This window comes from Hordeum vulgare, chromosome 3H (genome assembly GCF_904849725.1).
Source record: "Hordeum vulgare subsp. vulgare chromosome 3H, MorexV3_pseudomolecules_assembly, whole genome shotgun sequence".
In the NCBI taxonomy this organism is placed as follows: domain Eukaryota; kingdom Viridiplantae; phylum Streptophyta; class Magnoliopsida; order Poales; family Poaceae; genus Hordeum; species Hordeum vulgare.
The window spans coordinates 467,691,148-467,715,031 of NC_058520.1; the positions used below are offsets into that span (position 1 = coordinate 467,691,148).

General features: G+C 44.5%; 1 protein-coding gene across 1 annotated transcript; it reads left to right on the forward strand.

The window, feature by feature from the left end:
• The first annotated feature begins 1,431 nt into the window (after positions 1 to 1,431).
• LOC123440189 (B3 domain-containing protein Os01g0723500-like) lies at positions 1,432 to 3,335 on the forward strand. The gene is made up of 4 exons (XM_045116763.1): positions 1,432 to 1,572; positions 1,810 to 2,270; positions 2,374 to 2,710; positions 2,809 to 3,335. The coding sequence occupies exons 1-4, from the start codon at positions 1,480 to 1,482 to the stop codon at positions 3,076 to 3,078; spliced, it is 1,161 nt and encodes a 386-aa protein (XP_044972698.1). The 5' UTR covers positions 1,432 to 1,479; the 3' UTR covers positions 3,079 to 3,335.
• Positions 3,336 to 23,884: the final 20,549 nt, after the last annotated feature.

Consider the following 23,884-nt stretch of genomic DNA (forward strand, 5'->3'; position numbering starts at 1 on the left):
CCGCCTCGTCTAAACTCCGCACAAGACCGTGCGAAGCACACTGCACGGCAGCGCCGCCTCCTCGTCGCACAGGAGGACGAGCGGGTCATGGCGGAGTGGCGCCGGCGCCACCCGGAGGACGTCGCCTACGAGCAGGATTATTGGGCAAGGCGCCGCGAGGAGGACACGCGCCGGCGCCGCGAGGAGCGGTTGGACAGGCGTCGGCGGAATGCATTGGCGAGTGCGCAGGCCGACATCATCGCAGCAGGCGGGAGGTCCTTCTTCATTGAAGAAGATGACCGTTGATTGGACATCTGGCTGTCAACCTCTGACGACACCAACGACGATGACGATGGTGATGATGATTGGAGCGAGTGGGATTAAAAGTTTTTATGTTTTCGAACTATCTATCTACTTGCACCGAACTATCTATCTATATTTTCGAACTATCTATCTAGTTGCAATCTATGTAAAATAACTTTGTATCCTTTTTTATTTTATGCAATCTTTTTATTTTGCCCATTTTGCAATTAAAAATGTTGTGCGCGCGCTGCACTTTAACGCTGCTGCTGGAGCCAGCGCTGCGCGACGAGCCAAACCAGACGATGGGCGCGCGGCAAACATATTTTTTAGATGCGGCGCGAAGCGCGGTTGTTGGAGATGCTCTTACTTGCGTTGCGCTCCATGCAGTAAGGTTCTCATACAGCTTCAGTGTGAAATGGTCAGTGAAGCATGTATGAATACATCTCACTGGACACATGAGCCCAAGTGACCTTACACGCACGCTAGGGCTACATGGTTAATGATAATAATCGTTTTTATTAAGGTGAACCGGTGAAGAGGACATTGTTATTCTTAGCTCGAGCTTAAATGAGCCCGTATGGACAATAAAATCATATAAAGAATGAAAAAAGTTATAACTTTTTTTGTGCGAAATATAGACAAATGTTATGACCATTTGAAAATTTTCATCATGAAATCAGATTTATAGAAGTTGTGGCAAACAAAAAATCGGTGCTCCAAAAATGCCAAGCATTCTGGAGTGCTGATTTGCTGTGACTTTACGAATATCATTTCAAAGTAAAAAATTGCAGGCTCTTAAAAAATCTGTTAAATTCTACCACACAAAAAATTTAGGTTTTTTTTTTTTTTAATTTACTGTTCGTGGGAGCTCATTTGAGCTCGCGAGAAGTTTGGGACTTTCCGGGTAAAGAGAGCATTTTGGGCTTGAGAGTGGCCGAGCGGGACGGTGTGTGGTTGCACCCTGGTTTCCGGGGGCTTTTTGGCGTAGTTTAATCATCAGCTGGCACTGCGTGCGCTCCGCGGAGGCTGATCGCCACAGCCGAACACTGCCCCATCAAAAGCCGCGCTCTCGCGTCTCTTCCCCCGGCCGGTTAATTCCTCGCTCCGGTGCTCTCGGCAGGTTTACCTTATCGCCTCCCTGGTCCGCTCCGCTGTGCGCGCGCACAGGCACAGCACGAGGGAGAGAGAGGCCGATCGATGCCGGCCGCGGAGGGGCAGTCCCCGCTGCCGTCGGCGGAGAGGCGGCCGCACTTCTTCAAGGTGCTCATCGGCGACTTCAAGAAGCGCCTGGTGAGTGTACATGTAATGATGTAAATGCCTCCCGTGGTGCCTTGCATTGCATGTGTGCTAGCTCTAACTTGGAGCAAAAACCTTGCATGCCAATGCATGGCATGCATGAATGCACCACGCCGCTTGCATTCATGCTGCATGCATGCATGCATGCGCCGATGGACCCAAAGCACAAGAAAGTTGGCACACATGCCGCGTCCTCTCAAAATTGACCCGTCCATGGACGCACGCATGCAGAGAATCCCGCCGAAGTTCTGCAAGCACATCCCCTGGGAGGCGTCCAGGAGGGCCGAGGGCCTGACGGAGGCGTCCATGGCGGCCACCCTGGAGGGCCCCGGCGGCCGGACGTGGCAGGTCGTCATCCGCCGGACCGCCGAGGGCACCTTCTTCACCGCGGGCTGGGCCAGCTTCGTGCAGGACCAGGCGCTTCGGGACCTGGAGTTCCTCGTCTTCCGCCACGACGGCGGCACCCGCTTCGCCGCCATGGTGTTCGACAAGTCCGCGTGCGAGCGGGAGGACCTGCTGCTCCCCGGCGACGCGCCCCGGCCGCGCAAGAAGCGGGGCCGGCCGAGGACCGCGTCGCGGGCCGTGGATGGTTCGGCCGGCATGGAGCTGGTCCCGTACCGTGCGCCTGCCGACCAGCAGCCCCAAGCCGCGTGCTCCGATGGGATGCCGGAATCGGACAAGTCAAATGGTACGTATTCCCTCTGTTTCTCTTCAAAACAATGCAGTGGCGACGTGTGCCGTTCAAAACAATGTAACGGTCTTGCATGCAGGATCGGCCGGGCAGGGGCGGCACAGCCCTGTGAAGGCCGAGGTGGGCGCCGGCGAGCTCCCTCTGTGCTTGATCGCTGCGCCACCGTCGGCGTCGGGGCAGCAGCTCTCGCCGAGCCGCTTGCCAGCCGGGACCAAGGACGGGTGCGCGGTGAGATCGAGAACACGGAGCATCCACGATGACCTCACCGTCGCCAACATCCCCCCTTCCGTGAGGAAGTACAACGGGTACGTGTCCCGCCGGCGGCCCGTGGCGAGCGCGGAGCGGCAGCGCGCCATGGAGCTCGCGCGCGCGTTCCGGTCGTCGCTCCCGTACTGCGTCATCCGCATGAGCACCATGCACGTCTACTACTCCTTCATGATGGTGAGCGCCGGCCGAGCAGCTAGCTAGCTCTAGCGCGTCAACCTGCCAGATGCCTGACCATGTGTGATGCGTGTCGATGTGTCCGCTCGTGCATGCAGAGGTTCCCGACGGGGTTCTCGAGGCAGCACCTGCCCCGGGAGCGGACGGAGATGGTGCTCCGGGACCCGGACGGCAAGGCGTGGGCGGCGCTCTACATCCCCAGCGCGAGGGACCGGCTGTCGCGCGGGTGGTGCGCGTTCGCGCGCGGCAACTGCCTCGAGGAAGGGGACTGCTGCGTCTTCGAGCTCGTCGGCGCCGCCGAGTTCCGCGTCCACGTATTCCGGGTGGTCGAGCCGGCCGTGCCCGCGGTCAGGCTCCGGTTAGCTTGAGTTTTAGTTCTACTACGCATCAACGCATGTACCTGGCGCGCATTGGATCGTCAGGGACACTCTGAACGAAAGCAATTAATCCCAACGGATCATTACTGTCCAAATGCACACTCTTGGTATCGATACCGTAAATAGTGAGCTATTACACGTGGATTATTTGTGTAGTCGAGAAAACGTAAGAGTATCTTCAATAGAAGATATAGATGTAAAAATAATTATGTTTTGCATATCCCAGGTTCAAGAACTGCTCTTCAATAGATGATGTAGATATACAAAAAAATACATCTCCCTCCCTTGAAGATGTAAAATACAACACCCCACGATGCAAATTTGCATTTCCATCCACTAGAGATGTAGAAACGTCAGTCGTGCGTCAACTGCCAACTGCCGTTCCATTTCCTTCCCCCAACCCATTTTCTTCATCCCGCTGTCTTGCCGCACTACTGCCACTTGCCCGCCGCAGTCCGCCTCCGTTACACCGCGCAAGATCCACCCCCTCCATCATTCCCATCGACATCTTCGCCACCTTTCGATCGTTGACCGCCACGAATTGTCCGTTTTTTTGTCGCTGTTGTGCCCGAAGCTCGATTGCACCGCCGCCCTTCCCATCGCCCGTAGCCCGGCCTCGTCCGCTGCCACCCCACTCGCCGCCATGCCGCGGAAGAAGACCCCAAAGAGCAAGACGGGTTTCTTCGGTGTGTGGGTGAAGCCCTTCGGCAAATTCGGGGTGGAGTTCATCGACGCCAGCCGTTGCTTTTGGCTCGGTACATGCTCCACCGCCAACAAGGCCGCACGTGTGTACGGCGTGTCCATGTGGCGTGCGGGGTGGCCGAGGCCGGACCTCAACTTTCCGAAGATCGAGACCCGGGCGGATGCGGAGTTCCCGTGCCGGAGGGCATTCGGCTGTAGGGGACCAAGGCGAAGAAGACAAAGAAGAGGCTCGCCATTGTCGTTAGTCCCGGCGATAGAGACGCGGCGACAATGGCGAGGTCATGTGGGAGCATCTGGAGCATGTTCAGGCCGAACAAGAGTTCTTCTAGAAGAACGACCACGAACGGAAGAAGAATGAGCAGGTGAAGAAGGAAGACGTAGGTGGCCCCTCGACGGTGATCCCCATCGAGTCCTAGGAGGAGGATGACAATGAATTCTGGGGGTCTTTGGAGGACGACGAGGAGGATTACTCGATTCCCTCAGATGATGAGTAGTTTGAATTAGTTGTAGTAGTCGTTCAATTTATATTTTAAATTTTAAAACTATGTTTGAATTATGTTTAAACTATGTTTGACAATCTACTTACGTCACTTATTAAAGTTGTACTTTTACATTTCGTTTTGCATTATCTATTGGAGTTGACTCTTTTTTTAAGATGTAAAGATTGAGGATGTAAATTTTACATCTTCTGCATTTACAATTTCAAATTTGCATCTTCCATTGTAGATGCTCTAATACACTAATTGAACATGGATTACCGTTGGAAATGTTTTCTCCTAGTTTGGTGCACTCGTGAATGAAGCACTCGTTAAGCATTTCCAATACGGACCCTCAAGCCTCTATTATATGTTTGAATCGCAGTGTTCGGATCATCCAACGGAGACCTGTATATATCCAACTAGCAGTACATACATATGGATTCCGGTGAAGTGGAGACAAACGTGGGGAGTTTTACGAGAGTCCGTACATGGATTTGACCAGTGACATGCACGTTCCTCTCTTTTCTTGTCCGCACATGCATGGTTTCCCTCTTTTCTCTCATCTCTCAACCGGATACTAAACCATAAATATTTTCATCACATGCATGATCTTCACTTACTTTTCCCCCTTCTAGCTAGATACTTTGTAATTATCGTTGTATGGCTTTTTTCCGTATCACGTCTGGACACAAAAATGAACGTATACCCGAGGAATTTGGGGGTCCGTGTTGGAGATGCCCTTAGTTCACAAATATGAGATGTTTTAAACATTTTAATATAAGCGAACAAACATACTAAAAGCTGACGATATACATCTTGTTCATAGAAAAGTTAGAGCATCTTATATTTGTGAATGGGGGGAGTACTGAGATTTAGAAACGCGGCTGGTTTTTGCTTACAAACTGCTATCTGCAGACAAGTAAAAGTTTCCAGGAAACTTCAGTCTAATATTCACATGAACAATGCGGAAAAGTGCTCGCAAGAACGTGGAAATGGTGCAAGTCGACGTCGCTCGTGGCAAACGGCGAAGGAAATTGAACGCAGCCTCACCGGCTGCTGCTGCTGCGATGTGATATACCTCGCCGACGCTACAGCAGCATGATGTGGACAGAATGGGCTAATCCTTCCTTTACCCACTTGTACTTGTCGTCCCTACCAACCCCCAAACGCCGTGTACTCGCCGCAGCCGGCAGTGCGCGCGAACCCGGTTCCCAGAAAGTTGATTGCCACACGGGCTTTTGCTCGTACTGCGTGAAAACTATTTTCCATTTTTCTCTCTCTGATTTTTGACTTTTCACACGGTCTTCCTTCTTCATAGACCGGCTGCAGCGTCGGGGTCGTCCTCGTCCGGCCATGTGTCCGTGGTGTGATCAGCATCATGAGAGCATCTAGAAGCAGATCTCATATCTGCCTCAAACGTTTGGATGCCTCAAACGTTTGGATGAGCCGCTTCAAACGCTCGGACAGTCGGACCTAGCAAATTCAATCCAAATGAATGGACCGACCAACATTCCTCTTATTCAGTCCAAACGCAGCACCGGCCCACGCGAACTTGCCCATATCCCACCACCCAACCAGCCCTTTCCTTTTTGTTCTTTTGGCCCTTGTCCGCAAAGCCGTCACCAGAGTTCCGCCGCCATCCGACGCCCACGGGCGCCGTGACCTTTTTTAAGGCGCCTAGGCCCTTATCATCCTCCTCTCGTGCAACGGGGAAAACCTCACATTCAGCAAGCTGGTTCACGCAGTGGCGGCGTTATGGCGTCGTTACCTTTTTGGAGGGACTGTTCGGATTGCTCGTGGAGTCCTACTACAGTGTTTGGTGCTAGAGTTGGCCTCCACTTAGAGCGTGGGCCCCTAGAACGCAATGTACCCTGATGCGGCATCTCTCCAACGACGCTTTTCTCACGTCCAGTCGGGTCCTGCGGTTCACTCACCACTCTCTTTTCAGCGTCATGGGTGGATTGTACGTTGACTCGTGCTTGCCTGGGGTTTGGTTTGTGCTTTTAGTTGTTTGCTTCGGTTGTGAAGCGGTCTTGTGGCTCTGTATCCCGACCTCTCGCCATCTTGACAGGGTTTAGGCGAGGCTTGCCCTTGTTGTTGTGCGTATGATTGTGCGTTGTAAGCCACTTGGCAACTCTTGTATGGTTTTTGGGTCCGATTTTCCTTATAAACCGGACTAATCCTTCTTCCATTCAATGAATTTAGCAGTGATCCTTCTGACATTCAAACAAAAAAAAGTTTTGCCGCCATCGTTGCTTTGTCGTCATCCCGAACCCAGGGCTTTGTCAGCGGCGGCCCTAACCCACATCGTCGCCGACCATGCCGCAGCCGATCAAGGTCACCGCGCAGGTACGCAGTGGCAAATCCACCATTGGGGCGAGCTGGGGCGGCCGCCCCGGCTCTCCGGCGACGGAGCAAGGCATCTTCCATGCCTACTGACCTTCGGCATAGCGCAATGAAGCTCCATCGTCATCCATCGCCCTGACAAACCTCAATTTCTGTGTTCGTCACTGCCGATACGTCCCACTCCTCCGTATATACACCTCACACTTTACGAGTTCAATGAAATGTTTGAGTTGGTGTTTTATTCTTTTGGTCATTACTTCTAGGTCACTGCTAGATTCGTCATGGAATGATGGCTATGGGATCCCGGACATTAACGAATTCATATTCAACAAGTTCATCACCTCATCAAATTCGGGAGATGAAGATGCCGAAATGATGACGATGATGAGCATCCAAGGGAACATGGAAAAGGCAGAGGAGCACATCCTGAACTTTAAGGGTTCCAAAAATGGTCGGGGAGTTATTCCTCGGGATAGGATTTTCGGTGCACGACTTCTGTACATGTACTGCTTCACGTCAGAGCCGGCATACCCTGAAAGTTTATTTTGACCTCACTTATGAATGAGAAGAAATTTTGATGGCGTATAGTGATTGTTGTGGAGAAGACTGATGAAAACGTCAAGCAGAGGACATATTGTTGCACACAACTCTTCTTCTTTCCTTCACAGAAATGAATAGTTACTCTTACGATGCTTACTTATGGTAAAGTCACAGATGGAATTGATACTGAAATTTGGATGGAAAATACCACGGTCCTGAACACCACGATGCAATTTGCACGCACTATGACATGGGTGTATCTACTAGGGGGCTTTTAACAGGCCCAACTCAGCTACTTGTCAGACCAACCCAATATATATTTGCATTCTACAGGCTTGCGTAAACTTTGAGTCCACCTTCCATTTTCTATCTAGATTCTCCTTTGCACTATGGTGAAGGTGTTTGAACCAGGATACCCGAGAGAGCCAACTATGAAGGACATAGGGAAACTATTGGCAATTGAAACATCAAGAGAATTCCCAAGTGTGTTGGGTTCACTTGATTGCATGCACTGACAATGAAATATCTGTCAAAAAGGTTTGCATGTCCGATACCAAGATCACGTCAAAGAAGACACCGTCATACTTGAAGCAATGGCACTAAAGGATTTGTGAGTTTGGCATACTTTTTTTCGCATGCGAGACTCGTGCAATGGCATCAATATGCTCCAAAGACTTCCCTTGTTCAAGAGACTCTGTGATGCGGAAGCTCCGCCATGCAACTACACCATCAATGGAGATTTTTTTCAAAACTACTACGTATATTATAATAAATTCGAAAAGCATGTGTGTTTTTTTTAAAAATGTCAAAACTAGCGTCCCGTCAGCCTCTGGTGGGCCGACGGGGGACCTGTCGGCCTGTGGGAGGTCGTAGTGGGCCTGTCGGCCTGTGGGTGGCCGAAGAATCACCCGTCGGCCTACGGTTGGCCGAAGAGGGTCTGTCGGCCTCTAGGAGGCCGAAGAGGGTCCGTCGGCCTCTAGGAGGCCGAAGAGTGCCAGGGGAGCAAATCGTGATTAAGATTGCCTCAAATGAAAAAGTTATCAACATGAAATATCTTTGTCTCGTCGAAACGGTTGATTTTGATATAAAAATCGTCTTAATACGAGGTCGTATGCGACCTGTAGAGCCAAAACAAGATCTGGGACAGAAGTTGTAGAGTTACTTCGAACAGACCGAATGGATGTCAGAAAATTTGTCACGGGGCATCCGGTGCACTCGGTGAGACCGTGTGGAATACAGAAGAGTACACAAGTTTGGTCACGTTCACTCGATGAGACCAAGTGAACGCGATGAAACTCTCCGAGTGACTGCATAAATCTTGTTAATCCCATTTTAAAATATGCTTCCACCATACAAAAATTATGTTGAGATTACATAAATATGATGCATCCAATTTTCATGATTCATTTGTATCATAATTTTGCTTCTTTACGGTGCATAACTTGCTTCATACGCATCATAGTTATGCTTCTTCATTTCATATGGTTTACTTTAAGTGCTTCACACTGGTGCTTCTACATTGTGTTCAGTTTGCTTCATTGCATGCTTCATATTGTTTCTTAGACATCATTTTTGCATCCAAATCAAACTAATCATGCTTCCTAAACTTCTGCAAGGCTAGCAAGAGTGGAAGATCATGCTTTCCCAACGGTGGGCATGTCATGGTCATCGATGGTGGTCATGGAGTGTAACATGAGATCGAGCATCTCGAGTGCCCAATGTTTTGTCATCATTTTGGAAGCAAACTAGCAACAAAAACACTAGGTTGTTCAAGTTCAAGGGCGTCGTTCCCTCGTTTGTGACAGTGTCGCTGCTCTCCACGGGTCTCTTGGGGCTCACAATGTAGACACCAACAGACATGTAACTATATATTATTGTTTCTCACATATGTTACTATGGCAATGAACTTTTGCTTGAGCCGCCGCTAGAGTATGTTTCAACCAACATAAAGTATGCTTCAAACAATGTTGTTTTGCTTATCTTGGTAAATTGTACTACCATTTTGATTCTTTTGGAGAATTTTATTTTTTGACCTATGTTGGTGTGTACTTCATTGCATCTCTTCTCATGGGTCCTTTTATTGTACATACATTTTCCTGCACCATTTCTAGACGTGCTTGTTAGTTTCTCATACAATCAGGATGATGTTACTATGAATATGAGTGGTGGCTAAATTTTTGATGATGAACTGGACAAGACACAAAAGTGAAACATAGTATTGTAATATTATTTTTGTTGTTTTTGCCTACAGAGTTGTAAATTATTGTTCACATCGGCTGAAATTTGTTTTGATGCTTTGTGCTTCTCTTTGTGCTCGAAGTGAACGTGACCAAAATTGTGTACTCTTCTGTCTTTCACACGGTCTCACCGAGTGCATCGGGTGCCCCGTGACAAATTTTCTGACATCCATTCGGTCTGTCCGAAGTAACTCTAGAGCTTTTGTCCCCGATCTTGTTTTGGCTCTACAAGTCGCATACGACCTCGTATTAAGATGAATTTTATATCAAAATCAACCGTTTCGACGAGATGAAGATTTTTCATGTTGATAACATTTTCATTTGAGGCCATCTTAATCACGTTTTGTGCATGTGACACTCTTCGGCCTCTTGGAGGCCGACGGGCCCTCTTCGGCCAACCGCAGGCCGACAGGTGGCTCTTCGGCCACCCGTAGGCCGACAGACCCACTTCGGCCTCCCACAGGCCGCCAGGTCCCCCGTCGGTACACCAGAGGCTGACAGGGTGCTAGTTTTGACATATTTTAAAAAGCACGTATGCTTTTTGAATTTATTATAAAAAACATAGTAGTTTTGAAAAAAAATCATCAATGGCACAACTGTAACATGGGGTACTACCTTGACGATGATATCTATGCTTCAGTGGTGGCGTTTGTGATTTGATACCAAGGCAAAAAACAAATCCACTTTGTAACAATGCAAGATGTAGATAGAAGGGATGTGAACAGGGCATTTGGAGTGCTCTAAGCTCGTTGGAGTATTTTGTGCAATCTTTCACAACATGATTGTAGATGATGAGAGTGAAGGTGATAGGGGCGAAGTTGTCCCTGTATTTCGATGAGATGTGACTATCATTTATGGTGAAGTAGACTTTAACGATCCGACTACGAACATGTGAGGATGTCTTGCCTTAGCAATCGCAAAACTAACTCCAAGTAGTTATTGACCATGCCAGAACACGATCAACTAACCACGAGGGTCTGTTCCCTGCACGCAAACAAAGAACAAGGAAGAAAGTGAAATTGCAATATGGATATTGCGAATAAAAGAAGGAATCTTTATTGATGAAAGTGGGGTTCTGTAACGTCTTGGTGCGGTCGTAGAACACAAACGAAGGACGTGAGGTTGCACCTGTGGAGAACTTGTAATCTAAACAAAACCCAAATCTAAACAGAGCCCTAAGGGCTGTATATATGAGGGAGTAGAGGGGGATTTTCGTGACCCTTGGAGGAGGGGTCCGAAAACAACCCTAACTCGGTTTCCTCGCACATACAGAATCTAAAAACAACCTATAATGTAGTATTTCGAAAGTACATGGGGATGGCCCAAAAATAAGGTGTTGTAGCACCTATAATAGCCTATGGATGAAATTTATGAAGTGTCATTTTGTATATTTTGTCCAAGTCTTAATGCTCCCATTACGGTGGTTTCAAAGTGTGGAAATCACCACTCGGAACTCTATTTTTTGCCGCACGCGCACCTTCTCCTCCATGTTTGATCCCCCTCCAATGTTCATCCTGGTTGTCCATGCTAGGTCCTTCATTCATAAGTAAAATAAAAGTATATAATTTAGGAAGCATCATATCTTCATGAGCATTATAGGGATTTCCAACAAATGAAAGTACCCCGTAATTCAATTGGCATGCACGAGCTCTAGTAATCGGTCTAGTATGTATATTAGGGGTTTTGGATGTAAAAATGGCATTGATTTCCACATCATCCTCCCCTTATTGAAATGAATTCGTCCTCAACGGAAGCTCATCTTCCTCACCCAAATAAGGCTTCAAATCTGTAATGTTAAAAGTGGGACTAACCTCAAAATCTGCAAGCAGCTCAAGTTTATATGCATTATCATTTATTTTCTCTAACATCTTAAAAGGACCATCAGTGCGTGGCATTAGCTTTGTCTTACGCAAATCAGGAAATCTATCCTTACACAAATGTAACCAAACAAGATATCTAGGTGCAAAGACAACATGTTTTCTACCCTTATCTCGAGCAAGTTTGTATTTAGCATTCATACACCAAATGTTTTCCTTAGTTACCTCGTGTATTTTTAAGATTAGTTCAGCACATTGTTTAGAATCAAAATTAACCTTCTCCGACGATGAAAGAGGCAACAAATCAATAGGTGCACGAGGTATGAAACCATGCACAATTTCAGAAGGGCACTTCTTAGTAGTAGAATGGAATGAACAATTATAAGAAAATTCAATATAAGGCAAGCATTCTTCCCACATTTTCAAGTTATTCTTCAAAACATTTCTAAGCATAATAGACAATGATCTATTGACTACTTCAGTTTGTCCATCAATTTGGGGGTGACATGTAGTACTAAAAAGCAGTTTAGTCCCCAACTTAGACCATAAACATCTCCAAAACTGGCTAAAAAATTTAGCATCACAATCTGAAACAATTGTATTTGGCACACCATGCAAGCGAATAATTCTACGAAAGAACAAATCAACAATATTAGTAGCAGCATCACTTTTATGACATGGTATAAAGTGTGCCATTTTTGAAAATCTATCGAGGACAACAAATATGTTATCCCTCCCTTTCTTTGTTTGAGGCAAACCTAAAACAAAGTCCATAAATATATCCTTCCAAGAAACACTAGGTACAAGAAAAGGCATATATAAACCATGAGGATTCAGTCGTGACTTAGCTTTTTGACATGTAGTGCAGCGAGCAACAAAACACTCAATATCCCGTCTCATGTTAGGCCAAAAGAAATGTGTAGCAAGTATGTCCTCCGTCTTCTTCATGACAAAGTGTCCCATTAATCCTCCTCCACGCGCCTCCTCCAACAAAAGAAGATGAACGAAGCTAGCTGGAAAGCATAGCTTGTTAGCACGGAACACAAATCCATCATTAATGACGAACTTGTTACATGTTCTCCTTCTTTACAATTTTGTAACACATCTTTAGATTCAACACCATGCACTTATTGATCTTTGATGGTCTCCAAACATAATATTTTAAAGTCAAGTTGAGCATAGTATAGTGACGAGGCAATGCAACAACAATAACATTTTCTTTTCCCTTCTTGTGTTCAGTGACATAAGGGAAAGTTTTAATAAATTCAACCCATTTAGCATGTCTACGTTCAGTTTTTCTTGACTTTTAATATGTTTCCAAGATTCATGATCAGACTGTATAACAAATTCTTTGGGCCATAAATAATGTTGCCATGTTTCCAATGTCCCAACATGAGCATGTAATTCCTTATCATAAGTAGAATAATTCAGACTGGGCCTACTCAATTTTTTCAAAAAAGTATGCAATAGGTTTACCATCTTGTAATAACACACCTCCTAATCCAATTCCACTAGGATCACATTCAAGCTCAAAAGTCTTATTAAAATTAGGAAGTTCGAGTAAAGGATCATGTGTTAACTTATCTATCAATACTATGAAGGCTTCTTCCTGTGCGGTACCCCAAGAAAAAGGCACATCATTCTTTGTAAGCTTATTGACAGGTGCAACAATGGTGCTGAAATCTCTAACAAAACGCCTACAGAAACCAGCAAGGCCAAGAAAACTCCTCACTTGTGTGACCTTTTTAGGCCGAAACCAACTCTCAATAGCTTCAATCTTGGCTTTATCAACTTTATTTCCCTGTGGAGTAACAACATAGCCAAGAAAAGATACTCGGTCGGTACAAAAGGTGCACTTACCAAGGTTACCAAATAAACGTGCATCATATCGAGCAATAAAAACAACACTTAAATGTTCCAAGTATTCCTCCAATGATCTACTATAAATCAGTATATCATCAAAATAGACTACCACAAATCGTCCAATGAAAGCAGGTAAAACCTCGTTCATTAATGTCATGAAAGTACTAGGTGAATTAGTTAACCCAAATGGCAGGACTAACCACTCGTATAAACCAAACTTAGTTTTAAATGTTGTTTTCCATTCATCTCCTAATTTCATACGAATTTGATGGTATCCACTACACAAATCAACTTTGGAACAAATTGTAGAGCCACTAAATTCATCAAGCATATCATCTAGCTTAGGAATAGGATGACGATAACAAATGGTAATATTATTAATGCCTCTACAATCCACACACATACGCCATATACCATCTTTTCGGCACTAGAATAATAGGAACAACACACGGACTAAGGGATTCGTGTATATAACCTTTGTCGAGCAGCTCTTGTACTTGATGCATAATCTCCTTCGTTTCCTGTGGATTGGTATGGTATGGCGCACGGTTGGGCAGTGATGCACCGGGAATTAAGTCAATCTGATGCTCAATCCCTCTAATAGGTGGTAATCCCTATGACACGTTTTGTGGAAAGATGTTAGCGAACTCCTGCAAAATGCTAGTGCCAGCAAGAGGAAAAGAGGGAGGCACATCCTCGAATGAAAATAATACAACTTTGCACACAAATGCATGAAAAACAAATGTAGTAAAATCTAGATTAGTAATATCAGATTTAGTAGCAAGTAAACATCCACTCTTCAATTTTATTTCAGATGCAAGACTAGATGATGGCTTATAGGCTTATTCTGTTGCTCAAATTTCTTTGCCACAATCTGATTTTCGCTCTTATTTAGCTCTTGTTTTGTTTTACCAGCTCTAGAAATGTCATCTTTCATAATATGTTCAAGAGACATAAGAAGCAAAGTTATACTTTGATCCTTATGAACAAGAGTATACTAATTTGTCCTACCATGGTGTACAGAATTTTTATCAAATTGCCATGGTCTACCAAGTAAAACAGAGCATGCTTGCGTGGATATCACATCACAATCAACATAATCAAAATATGTAGCAATGCTGAAATGCACATGAACACTACATGTTACCTTAACCTTGCCACTATTGTTGAACCATTGGAAATAATTAGGATGAGGATGTGGTCTGGTGGTGAGAGATAGCTTCTACACCATCTCCATGCTAGCCAAGCTGTTGCAACTCCCTCCATCGATGATTATTTGAACAGAACGTTCCTTCACAAACTCCCTTTGTACGGAACAATTTGTGCCTCTGATTTTCTCAGCATGTGTTACATGCACACTTAAAACACGTTGAGCAACTAAACTTTCATACATGTCGGCTAGTCAGCAGCCATGTAGTGTGTCTCTTGTTCAGTATCATCGACACCATGTTCTTCACTTGCAATAAGAGCCACACTCTCCTCATCACAACCACTAGCACATTCATATCCACCATCCTCAGTAACAATCATCACACGCTTGGATGGACATTCTCTCGCATAGAGACCTCCACCCACGCAAGGATGACATATAACCTCATTGTTTGTCCTGTGGATGCAATGGATGAAGAAGAGCTTTATGCAGGCCCGGAAGGTGTGCTCTTCGTGGAGGGTGGGGCACGGGCCTATTTCATGGTATCTCGGTTGGAGTTGGTGGCTGAAGTAGGCGGTGTTTGATACGTCTCCAACGTATCTATAATTTTTTATTGTTCCATGGTATTATATTATCACTTTTGGGTATTTATACACCAATTTATATTATTTTTGAGCACTAACCCATTGACCTAGTGCCAGTGGCTATTTTCTGCGTGTTTTTAGCTTTTCAGGTTTACAGTACCAAACGAAGTCCAATTGCCACGAAACTTTCTGGTGATTTTTTCTGGCCCAAAATAAGACCTTGAAGCTTCGGGAGTAGGCATCAAGCCTCATGAGAGGAGCACCAAGAACACGGTGTGCCCAGGGGGGGGGGTCGCGCCTTGTTGCCTCGTGCTCCCCTTGGATACCCCCTGGCGTACCTCTTCGTCCTATAAATTCATATTAATCCCAAAAACCCTGAGGAGCACCCCAAAACACTTTTTCCACCGCCGCAAGTCTTTGATCCACCGTGAGGCCATTTGGAGCCCTTTTCCGGTGCCCTGCCGAAGGGGGAATCGATCACGAAGGAACTCTACATCAACCTCGTTACTCCCATGATGATGTGTGAGTAGTTCACCACAGACCTACGGGTCCGTAGTTAGTATCTATATGGCTATCTCTCTCTCTCTCTTGATCTTGATCTTCAATAAAATGATCATCACATCTTCGCTTTGATCTATGTGATGTAACTCTTTTCTGTGGTGCGTTTGTTGGGATCTGATTAATTGCGGGTTTATTTACAGACTATTCATGATAAATATTTGAGTCTCCTCTGAATTCTAAATATGACTCTTATGTGCATGATCATTATAGCTTCGTAAATCTCTCTGATCTATTGGTTTTCTTTGGCCAACTAGATTGATCTTTCTTCAGTGAGAGAGGTGTGTTGTAGTGGGTTCAATCTCACAGATTTCTATATCTAAGTGACATAGTAGGGGCGAGATATATCTTTGTATTGTTGCCACTAAGGATAAAACGATGCAGTTAATTCATATTAATGAGTTCTCTCTGTCTACATCATGTCATCGTTGTCCAAGCATTACTCTGTTTTACTTAATACTCTAGATGCATACTAGATAGCGGTCGATCGATGGAGTAATATTAATAGGTGCATGCAGGAGTCGACCTACTTTATTATGGACAGGATGCCTATATACAGATGATCATTGTTGTGAATATCGCATAACTATCCGCTTTTCTATCAATTGCCAAACAACAATTTGTCTACCCACCGTATGCTTGCTTTCATGAGAAATGCCACTACGGAACACTATGGCCCCCGTGTCTATTCACTTATCAATTTATAACCGCTACAATTTCATCAGTGCCTTTAATTACTTGTTATTTAATTTTCACTTTACAACATTCATCTGCACTACTTACTTGTTTGCAAATAACGAGACAAGGGAAATTGACAACTTTCTTGCCCGCGTTGGGTGTAAGTGTTTGTTTCTTTTGTGGAGTTGTTGAATACGGGAGTTGGTTGTTGCTCCTATTAGTTCAATAAGCCTTGGTTTTCTACTAAGAAAAATACTTACTTATATTGTGATGTATCACCCGTTCCTCTTCACGGAAAACCCAACGTAGATCACAAGCATCATGAAGGATTTCTCACGCCGTTGTCGGGGAGTATCATCAACGTACTATCAAGACACTTCACACAAAGTATCTTTCACTTCTTTTTGTTTTTCTTTGGAGTTAATTGCACAGAAGTACCACAATTGGGGCATTACAAGCAGATTGATACCAAGATTGATATTTTTTACATGTGAGTACCAAGTCTGGAGCAAACCGTTACAAAAATATCTAAACTGCATATAAATATGTATTGACAGTGTATCTGATCGACGAGGCCTACCTGTGAGGTGCCGACGTGGCAAGTTTTTGTAGAAAACCACCTCACTTTATATGTAATCACATAAATGCCCTTTATTTCACAGGAAAAAATCCAGTAAACTCAAAAAGAATCAAAAACTTGATGTTGGCAGGATTGGAACTAGCAACCTCCGGTTCAAAGCGCAGCGCGCCAGCCACCGCGCCACAGAGTCGCTCGCGATGGAGAACCGTCGAGACGTTCTTTAGACTAGCTTCAACATGTTGGGCCGGCTGGTTGGGCCGAGCAAGGCGCTCTCAGTTTCTATTAGAAAAATTATATATAACTATTAAAATATGCAACTATTAAAAAATTACAAAAATTATACGCTGCGAGGCTTCGGGAATCGATACAAATATTTTGTATCCTCAATATATTATTCAAATACGTAAAAATAAAAAAAGTATATGCCCAAGAAACATTTTTTGGGTTACTCGTATATTGATTGTATTTTTTAATGCATAGCTACTTAAAAAGGTCCTGGCATGGATTAAAAATGTTTTTGTAATCATAATAAATTTTAGAAATATATTAAAATTGTTCAACTTTTATTTTGAAAAGGTGCTTGAAATGCAAACTGATTTTACACAATAATATGAAAAAATGTTCATCATATGTTAAGAATACTACTTATTATAATAGATACCACTGTGTAATCAAATATTTGAAAAATTCATTCTTCATATATAAATTTTTCTGAACATTTTTTAGGTACACATGGTCAAAATAAATCATGTATTAAGAAAATGTTCACCATAAATTACAAAAAATTCACTGCACGGTACTTAAAATGGTTTAACATATGTTACAAAAATTGTCAATTTGCATTTAAAATATGTTCACTGCATATTACGGAAATTCAATTATATATAAAAAATGTTCACCGTTTGTAAATAAAACTTAGGCAATGAACGAGCCTAAGTAAAACACGAAAAAAAAACAGGCTTCGCTAGGCCCAATTACCGCCCCACCATATATCATCTAAAAGAGTGACACATGTGGTATAACATGAGCTCTTGTGTAGCGTGGTGGCTAGCGTGCCGCGCTTTGAATGGGAGGACACGGGTTCAAATCCCTCTTGTTTTCAATTATTTGTCCAGTTCGTGGAAACTTTCAAAAGACTCCGATTGGGTGTTGAAATATTACGACAAAAAAATGGAAACTTTCAAAAGACCCTGATTGGGTGTTGAAATATTACGACAAAAAAAACTTTTAGATAATTTTTTTTCTGGGAAACAAAGGCATTTATGTGATTACGTACAAAGCAAGGGGGTTTTCCGTCAAAAACTTGCCACGTCGGCACCTGACAGGCGGGTCCTGTTGGTTAGATAGATCATCAATATGTATTTATACGTGGTTTAGATCTTTTTGTAATGGCTTGCTCCAGACTTGGTACTGACATGTAAAAATTATCAATCTTGGTACCAATTTGCTTGTAATGCCACAACTGTGGTACTTCTGTGCAATTAACTATTTTATTTGTTATATATTCTGATTTCTTCATAAAAATTAAAAATACCAAAATATTTATCTTTGCTAGTTGCTAGTTTACTTCTTTGCTCGATTTACTTGCTAGTTTGTTTGTCCTGCTTGTCACCTTGCTTGCTCGGTCACCATGTCTCAAGATACTATGAAGTTGTGTGTCTTCTCAAATAATAATAATAATAATTTTATAATACTCCTATACGACCCGCCACTCGTGCGGAGCCTTATGATAGAAATGATGCATTGCTCAATCTTGTCATGAAAGAACAATTTTCGGGAAATCCTAATGAGGACCCCGTTGCTCATCTTAATACCTTTGTTGAACTTTGTGATATGCAAAAAAAAGACATCGATAATGATACTGTAAAATTAAAGTTATTTCCTTTTTCATTAAGAGATAAAGCTAAATCTTGGTTCTCATCTTTACCATGTAATAGTATTAGAATACGGGATAAGTATAAAGATGCCTTTATTATCAAGTATTTTCCTCGTGATAAGATCAACTCTCTTAGAAATCAAATAATGTATTTTAAACAAGATGATCATGAACATGTTGCACAAGCTTGGGACTGGATGAAATTGATGGTAAGAAATTGCCCCACTCATGGTTTAAACTTGTGGGTGATTATCCAAAACTTTTATGCTCGACTAAACTTCGTATCTAGAAATCTTCTCGATTTTACCAGAGGTGGTACCTTCATGGAGGTGACCTTAGGAGATTCCACCGAACTCCTGGACAATATCCTGACCAACTACTCTCAATGGCATACGAAAGAGCTCCAACTAGTAAGAAGGGTACTATATTGAGGAAATCGCTAGCTTGAGTGAAAAAGTTGATGCTCTTATGAATTTGGTTGCTAATAAAATGCTCCTGTTGATCCTAGTGACATGCCCTTGTCTACTTTGATTGATAAAATTGATAATGCCGTTGATGTTAATTTTATTTCGTGAAATAATTTTTACAACAATGCATATAGGGGTAATTTCAATGCTAGGCCATATCCGGTAACTCCTCCAATGGTTATGGAAACTCTTATGGTAATTCTTATGGAAATCCTTCTACCAATAATAATAAGTTCTCCTCTGATCTTGGAAACATAATTAAGGAATTCATTAGTTCTAAAAAAAATCAACACTGCGGTAGAGGAAAAGCTGCATAAGATTGATGATTTAGCTAGGAACATGGATAGATCTGCCCTTGATGTAGAAACTCCTGAAGGTAAAACTTTGCCACCAAAACATGATTTAATGATACTATTAAATCTATCAAAATATCGATGAATGGAAGTGGGAAAAGGACCGCCAAGTTGAAAGCTAAGCAGGAATTCCTAGAAAAAGCCCCCCATCCGGTTTTTACGGGAATGATGATGAAGATCTTAAAATGCTTGGTACTTCTCCTATTGAATATGTGTTTACTTGTATGAATATGAATGATAATGGGACTAGATATGAGTCAACTCTATCTAGAGAGTGTCCCAATTACTTGGAGAGTGATGATTCTAATGGTGAAACTGAAAAAAGTGGGTTTGGATAGGTTACAAGTTTAACTAGTGATGTGCCAACTATCTTGGATCACAAGGGCTCTAATTATGATAATTGATCCTTAATAGATATTATTTCTTTGCTGCAATCCATTATTAGCTCACCCGATGCTTATGAACAAAATAAAGCTTTCACTCAACATATAGTGGAAGCTATGGTAAAAGCCTATGATGAAAAACTTGAACTAGAAGTCTCTACCCCTAGAAAGTTATATGATGAATGGGAACCCTCTATTAAAATTAAGATTAAAGAATATGTATGCAATGACTTGTGTGATTTAGAAGCTAGTTTTTTGTGACGCCCTCGGTTTAATCGTACGCTAATCATACACGCAAATGCGTACGATCAAACTCAAGGACTCACGGGAAGATATCACAACACAACACTAGACACAAATAAAACAATATCAGCTTCATATTACAAGCCAGGGGCCTCGAGGGATAGAATACGGGATCTCGATAAACACACGAGTCAGCAGAAGCAACAATATCTGAGTACAGACATAAAACATGGGGTGCCTTAGAGAAGGCTAGCACAAAAGATACAACGATCGAACGAGGCGAGGCCTCCTGCCTGGGAACCTCCTAACTACTCCTGGTCATCAGCGGCCTCCACGTAGTAGTAGGCACCGTCGGGGTAGGAGTCGTCGTCGGCGGGGACCTCCATCTCCTGGGCTCCATCATCTGGTCACAACAACAGATCAAGGGGGCAAAAGGGGGAGCAAAGCAACGGTGAGTACTCATCCGAAGTACTCGCAAGTCTTACATCAGAACTATTCTAAGTATGCATCAGTATCAAAGAAGGGGGTGGTGATTATATGTGGACTGACTACAGCAATGTGAGAATAGAGAGAGAAGGCCTAGTCCTATCGAAGACTAGCATCTTCAGGGTCTTGCAGCAATAGATGAGAGTAGAATAGGTAACACCATTAATAGTCATATTGTTGCAGCAATATTAAAGTGAGGTCACGCCCAGAGATCCTCCCTCGACTCCCCACGAGGAAGCAATCCCGAGGCAACTAATTCCAATTAAGTAACCATTGTAGTTGTATAAGATCAGGGCACAACTCCAAGTGGTCCTGTAACCGTGGACACGACTATTCGAATAGTTAATTTTCATCCCTGCAGGGGTGCACCACATGTCCCGACGCGCTCGATAACACTCTGGCCGGACACACTTTTCTGGGTCCTGCTCGGCCTCGGAATATCGACACGTCGCAACCCACCTTAGCTCAGCAGAGAGGCCAGCCCACCGGTCTAAATCCTAAGCGCAAAGGGTTCATGGGCCTAGTTCCCCTCCGTGCTCCTGCACGATGCGAGGGCGGCCAACATCAGTCCTAGCACCCCTTAATCACAAGCGTGATGCATCTCGGGACCACTCGGGCGCGCCGCTACATCGCTGGCGTCTGAAGAGCTTTGGCTGAGACGGCGCCGTCAATTACCCATAATTCTTCCCACGTAGACGGTTAGTCCGAAAAGGTCTCTAAACAACCCAGATCAAATACCCAAATCCATTAACATTTTAATTAGGCCATCGACACAATCTCGCGGGAATCCACCCGTCTTAACAACTAATCACCAATGATCCCAGTAACATGGTTGAGTAACTGTGTGGTTGTAACATCGGGGGGAATCCAAGGTATCACCCTCGTTGGATTCCGAACGATGTATCCGTTAAGGTGGGCTTAGAGGAATCACCCTCGGGGGTCCCACACTTGAGGGGTTGCACGACAGAGGCATCGTCGGGAATGGTGGAAGAGGAATCACCCTCGATAACCACGACCGACTAGCTATACTACAGAGATATCATTAGGAGTACTTAATGAGGTGTCACCCTCGGTACCCGATAGTATCCCTGTAGCGTCGTACAACTAAGGGGGGTGTATGTGCTGTGTCGGGTCTGGCTCGTCGATCAGGGATCGAGATTTGGAAGCAAAGCGGGGCAACTGGACTACGGGGTCAGAAGGGATGACTGCTCCACCTATACTAAGCAGATTAAAGGTACATGACTGAAAGTAGCAGTTCATCAAAAATAGGCTATGCATCAGATATAGGAGCTAACTACAACAGTAGCAAAATACTAATGCAAGCAGTAGGAAGAAAGACATAGGTGATATAGAAATGATCAAGGGGGGTTTTCTTGCCTTGCTGCTCTGCGGCAAAGGACTGATCGACAGGGTCGTAGATGTACCCGGCAGAACGTCAGTCTCGGGGACTACCGGTAAGAAGTGGGGGAATAAACAATAAATAATAGCAACAGATGCGACACGATGCATGACATGGCAAGATGCAGGCTAGACATGAGGTAACGCAGCAACATCCGTCATAGACGGGTCGGAAGAATATCTGACGATATTTTCCGGGTCTCGGGCTACTACCGGTCGGACGGAAAACTATGGAAAAGCTCCATGTTTGCTATGCTAGGGACGCATGACAGACGAATGGACCGTGTATTCGGGTTCGTCTCGTTTTGCTGATCAACTTTCATGTTGAAAATATCTTGATCTGACTTACAGATTATTTTATATTAATTTTTAAAGTTTCATTAATTATTTAGGAATTAAAAACAGTTTAATTAAATTGATTAAAAACAATTATGACATCAGCATGATGTCATGCTGAAATCAGCAGTTGATTGGTCAACTCACCAGTGGGTCCCAAGCGTCATAGACACAAGTTTTTAATTAAGATTAAATAGTAATTAATCAAATTAATTTAGTGGGGGACCCAAGTGTCATACTCTAATTATTCTAATTACCCAATTAATTAATTAATTAATTAATTAATTAATATATCTATTTATTTAATAAAAACATATTTTTATTTTTATATTTTAATTTTTACTTTTCTTAAAAGAGGGTGTGGGGCCTCCCTGTCATAGACAGCACGGTGGGTTGGCCCACCGGTAAGTGGCTTAGGCCACATACACACAAAACACCCATATAATAAACATAACGTATTTCTCCATATACCTACATACATAAATACATACATACGTGCATCTCATACATACAAAATACATACGTGCCTTTTTATTTTATTTTCTATCTAAAACTCTGTGCTAACTCTTTGTGGCAACTCTCTCATCTCAACAAAGAGAGAGAGAAGGGGCTATCTACACCTATGCCTACACGAGCACCACGATGTCGGAACGGAGCGCCGTTTGCCGGAATGGAACCGGGACGACGCGAGGAAGGAGACGGTGGGAGGAGCCCGAAAAGGGGCTCACTGATGTTGACGAGAGGGCCCGGTGAAGCCATAGTTCTCGGGAGGCGCGGAGGAGACGGCATGAAGGAGGACCAGGCGGTGGCAGTGGCATGGTTCCGGTGAGGTCGTTGATGAGGAGGGCAGGCCGGAGGGCCGCCGTGAGGAGCCCCGGTGGGGAGGGGCCCCGGGGTGGAGCTGCCATGGGGAGCTCCGGCCGGGGGGGGGGGGTTGAGGAGCGCCGCCGGCGTGGAGATGAGGTGGGGGTCGCCCACGGGGATGGGGCTTGGCCGGCGCGGGGGGCCGACGGGAGATGAGGGCTCTCGGTGGGGGATGGGGGTCCTCGGTCCCTGGGAGGACGAGGGAAAGGGAACAAGAGGCTGGGGGATCGAGCGGAGGGAGACCGACAGGGGATCTGGGGCTCTCGGCGTGGTGGGGTTTGTCGGTGGGGAGGGAGGGTTCTCGGTGGGGTTGGTGGGAGAGGGGCTCTCGGTCGATCAGGGGGAGGAAGAGGCCGAGAGGAGGGAGGCTCGTGGGGGTAGGTGGGGTGAGCGGTAGGTGGCGTGTGTGAGGCGAGCTGGCGAGTGGGAGTGGGGGGGTGGCGGCGGCCAGGGGGACGGGGAGAGGCAGGGGCCTCGGTTAGGGTTGCCCCGTGGGGGGCTTTATACCCCACGGGTGGTGGGCCGAATGGGGAGGCCGGCTGGGCCAGTTTTGGCCGAGTTAGGCCAGGGGGTCTTTTTCTTTTTCCTTTTTTTAATACTTTTTTTCATTATTATTCTTTTATTATTTAATTTTATTTACTTTATTTATTTTACCTAAAGTTTCTCTTTTAAATATATTGGGATTACCAATAATTCCAAAAGTGCCCGATTCGCATTTATAATTCATTAGAGAATTTTTATAACTCCCCAATGTTTTTATTTTAACAACATAAAACCTTTCTCGTCTGACTTTAATTTTAAGTTTGGAATTTTGATTCGGTTTCAACTAACACGAGATCATTGATATAATTAACGGT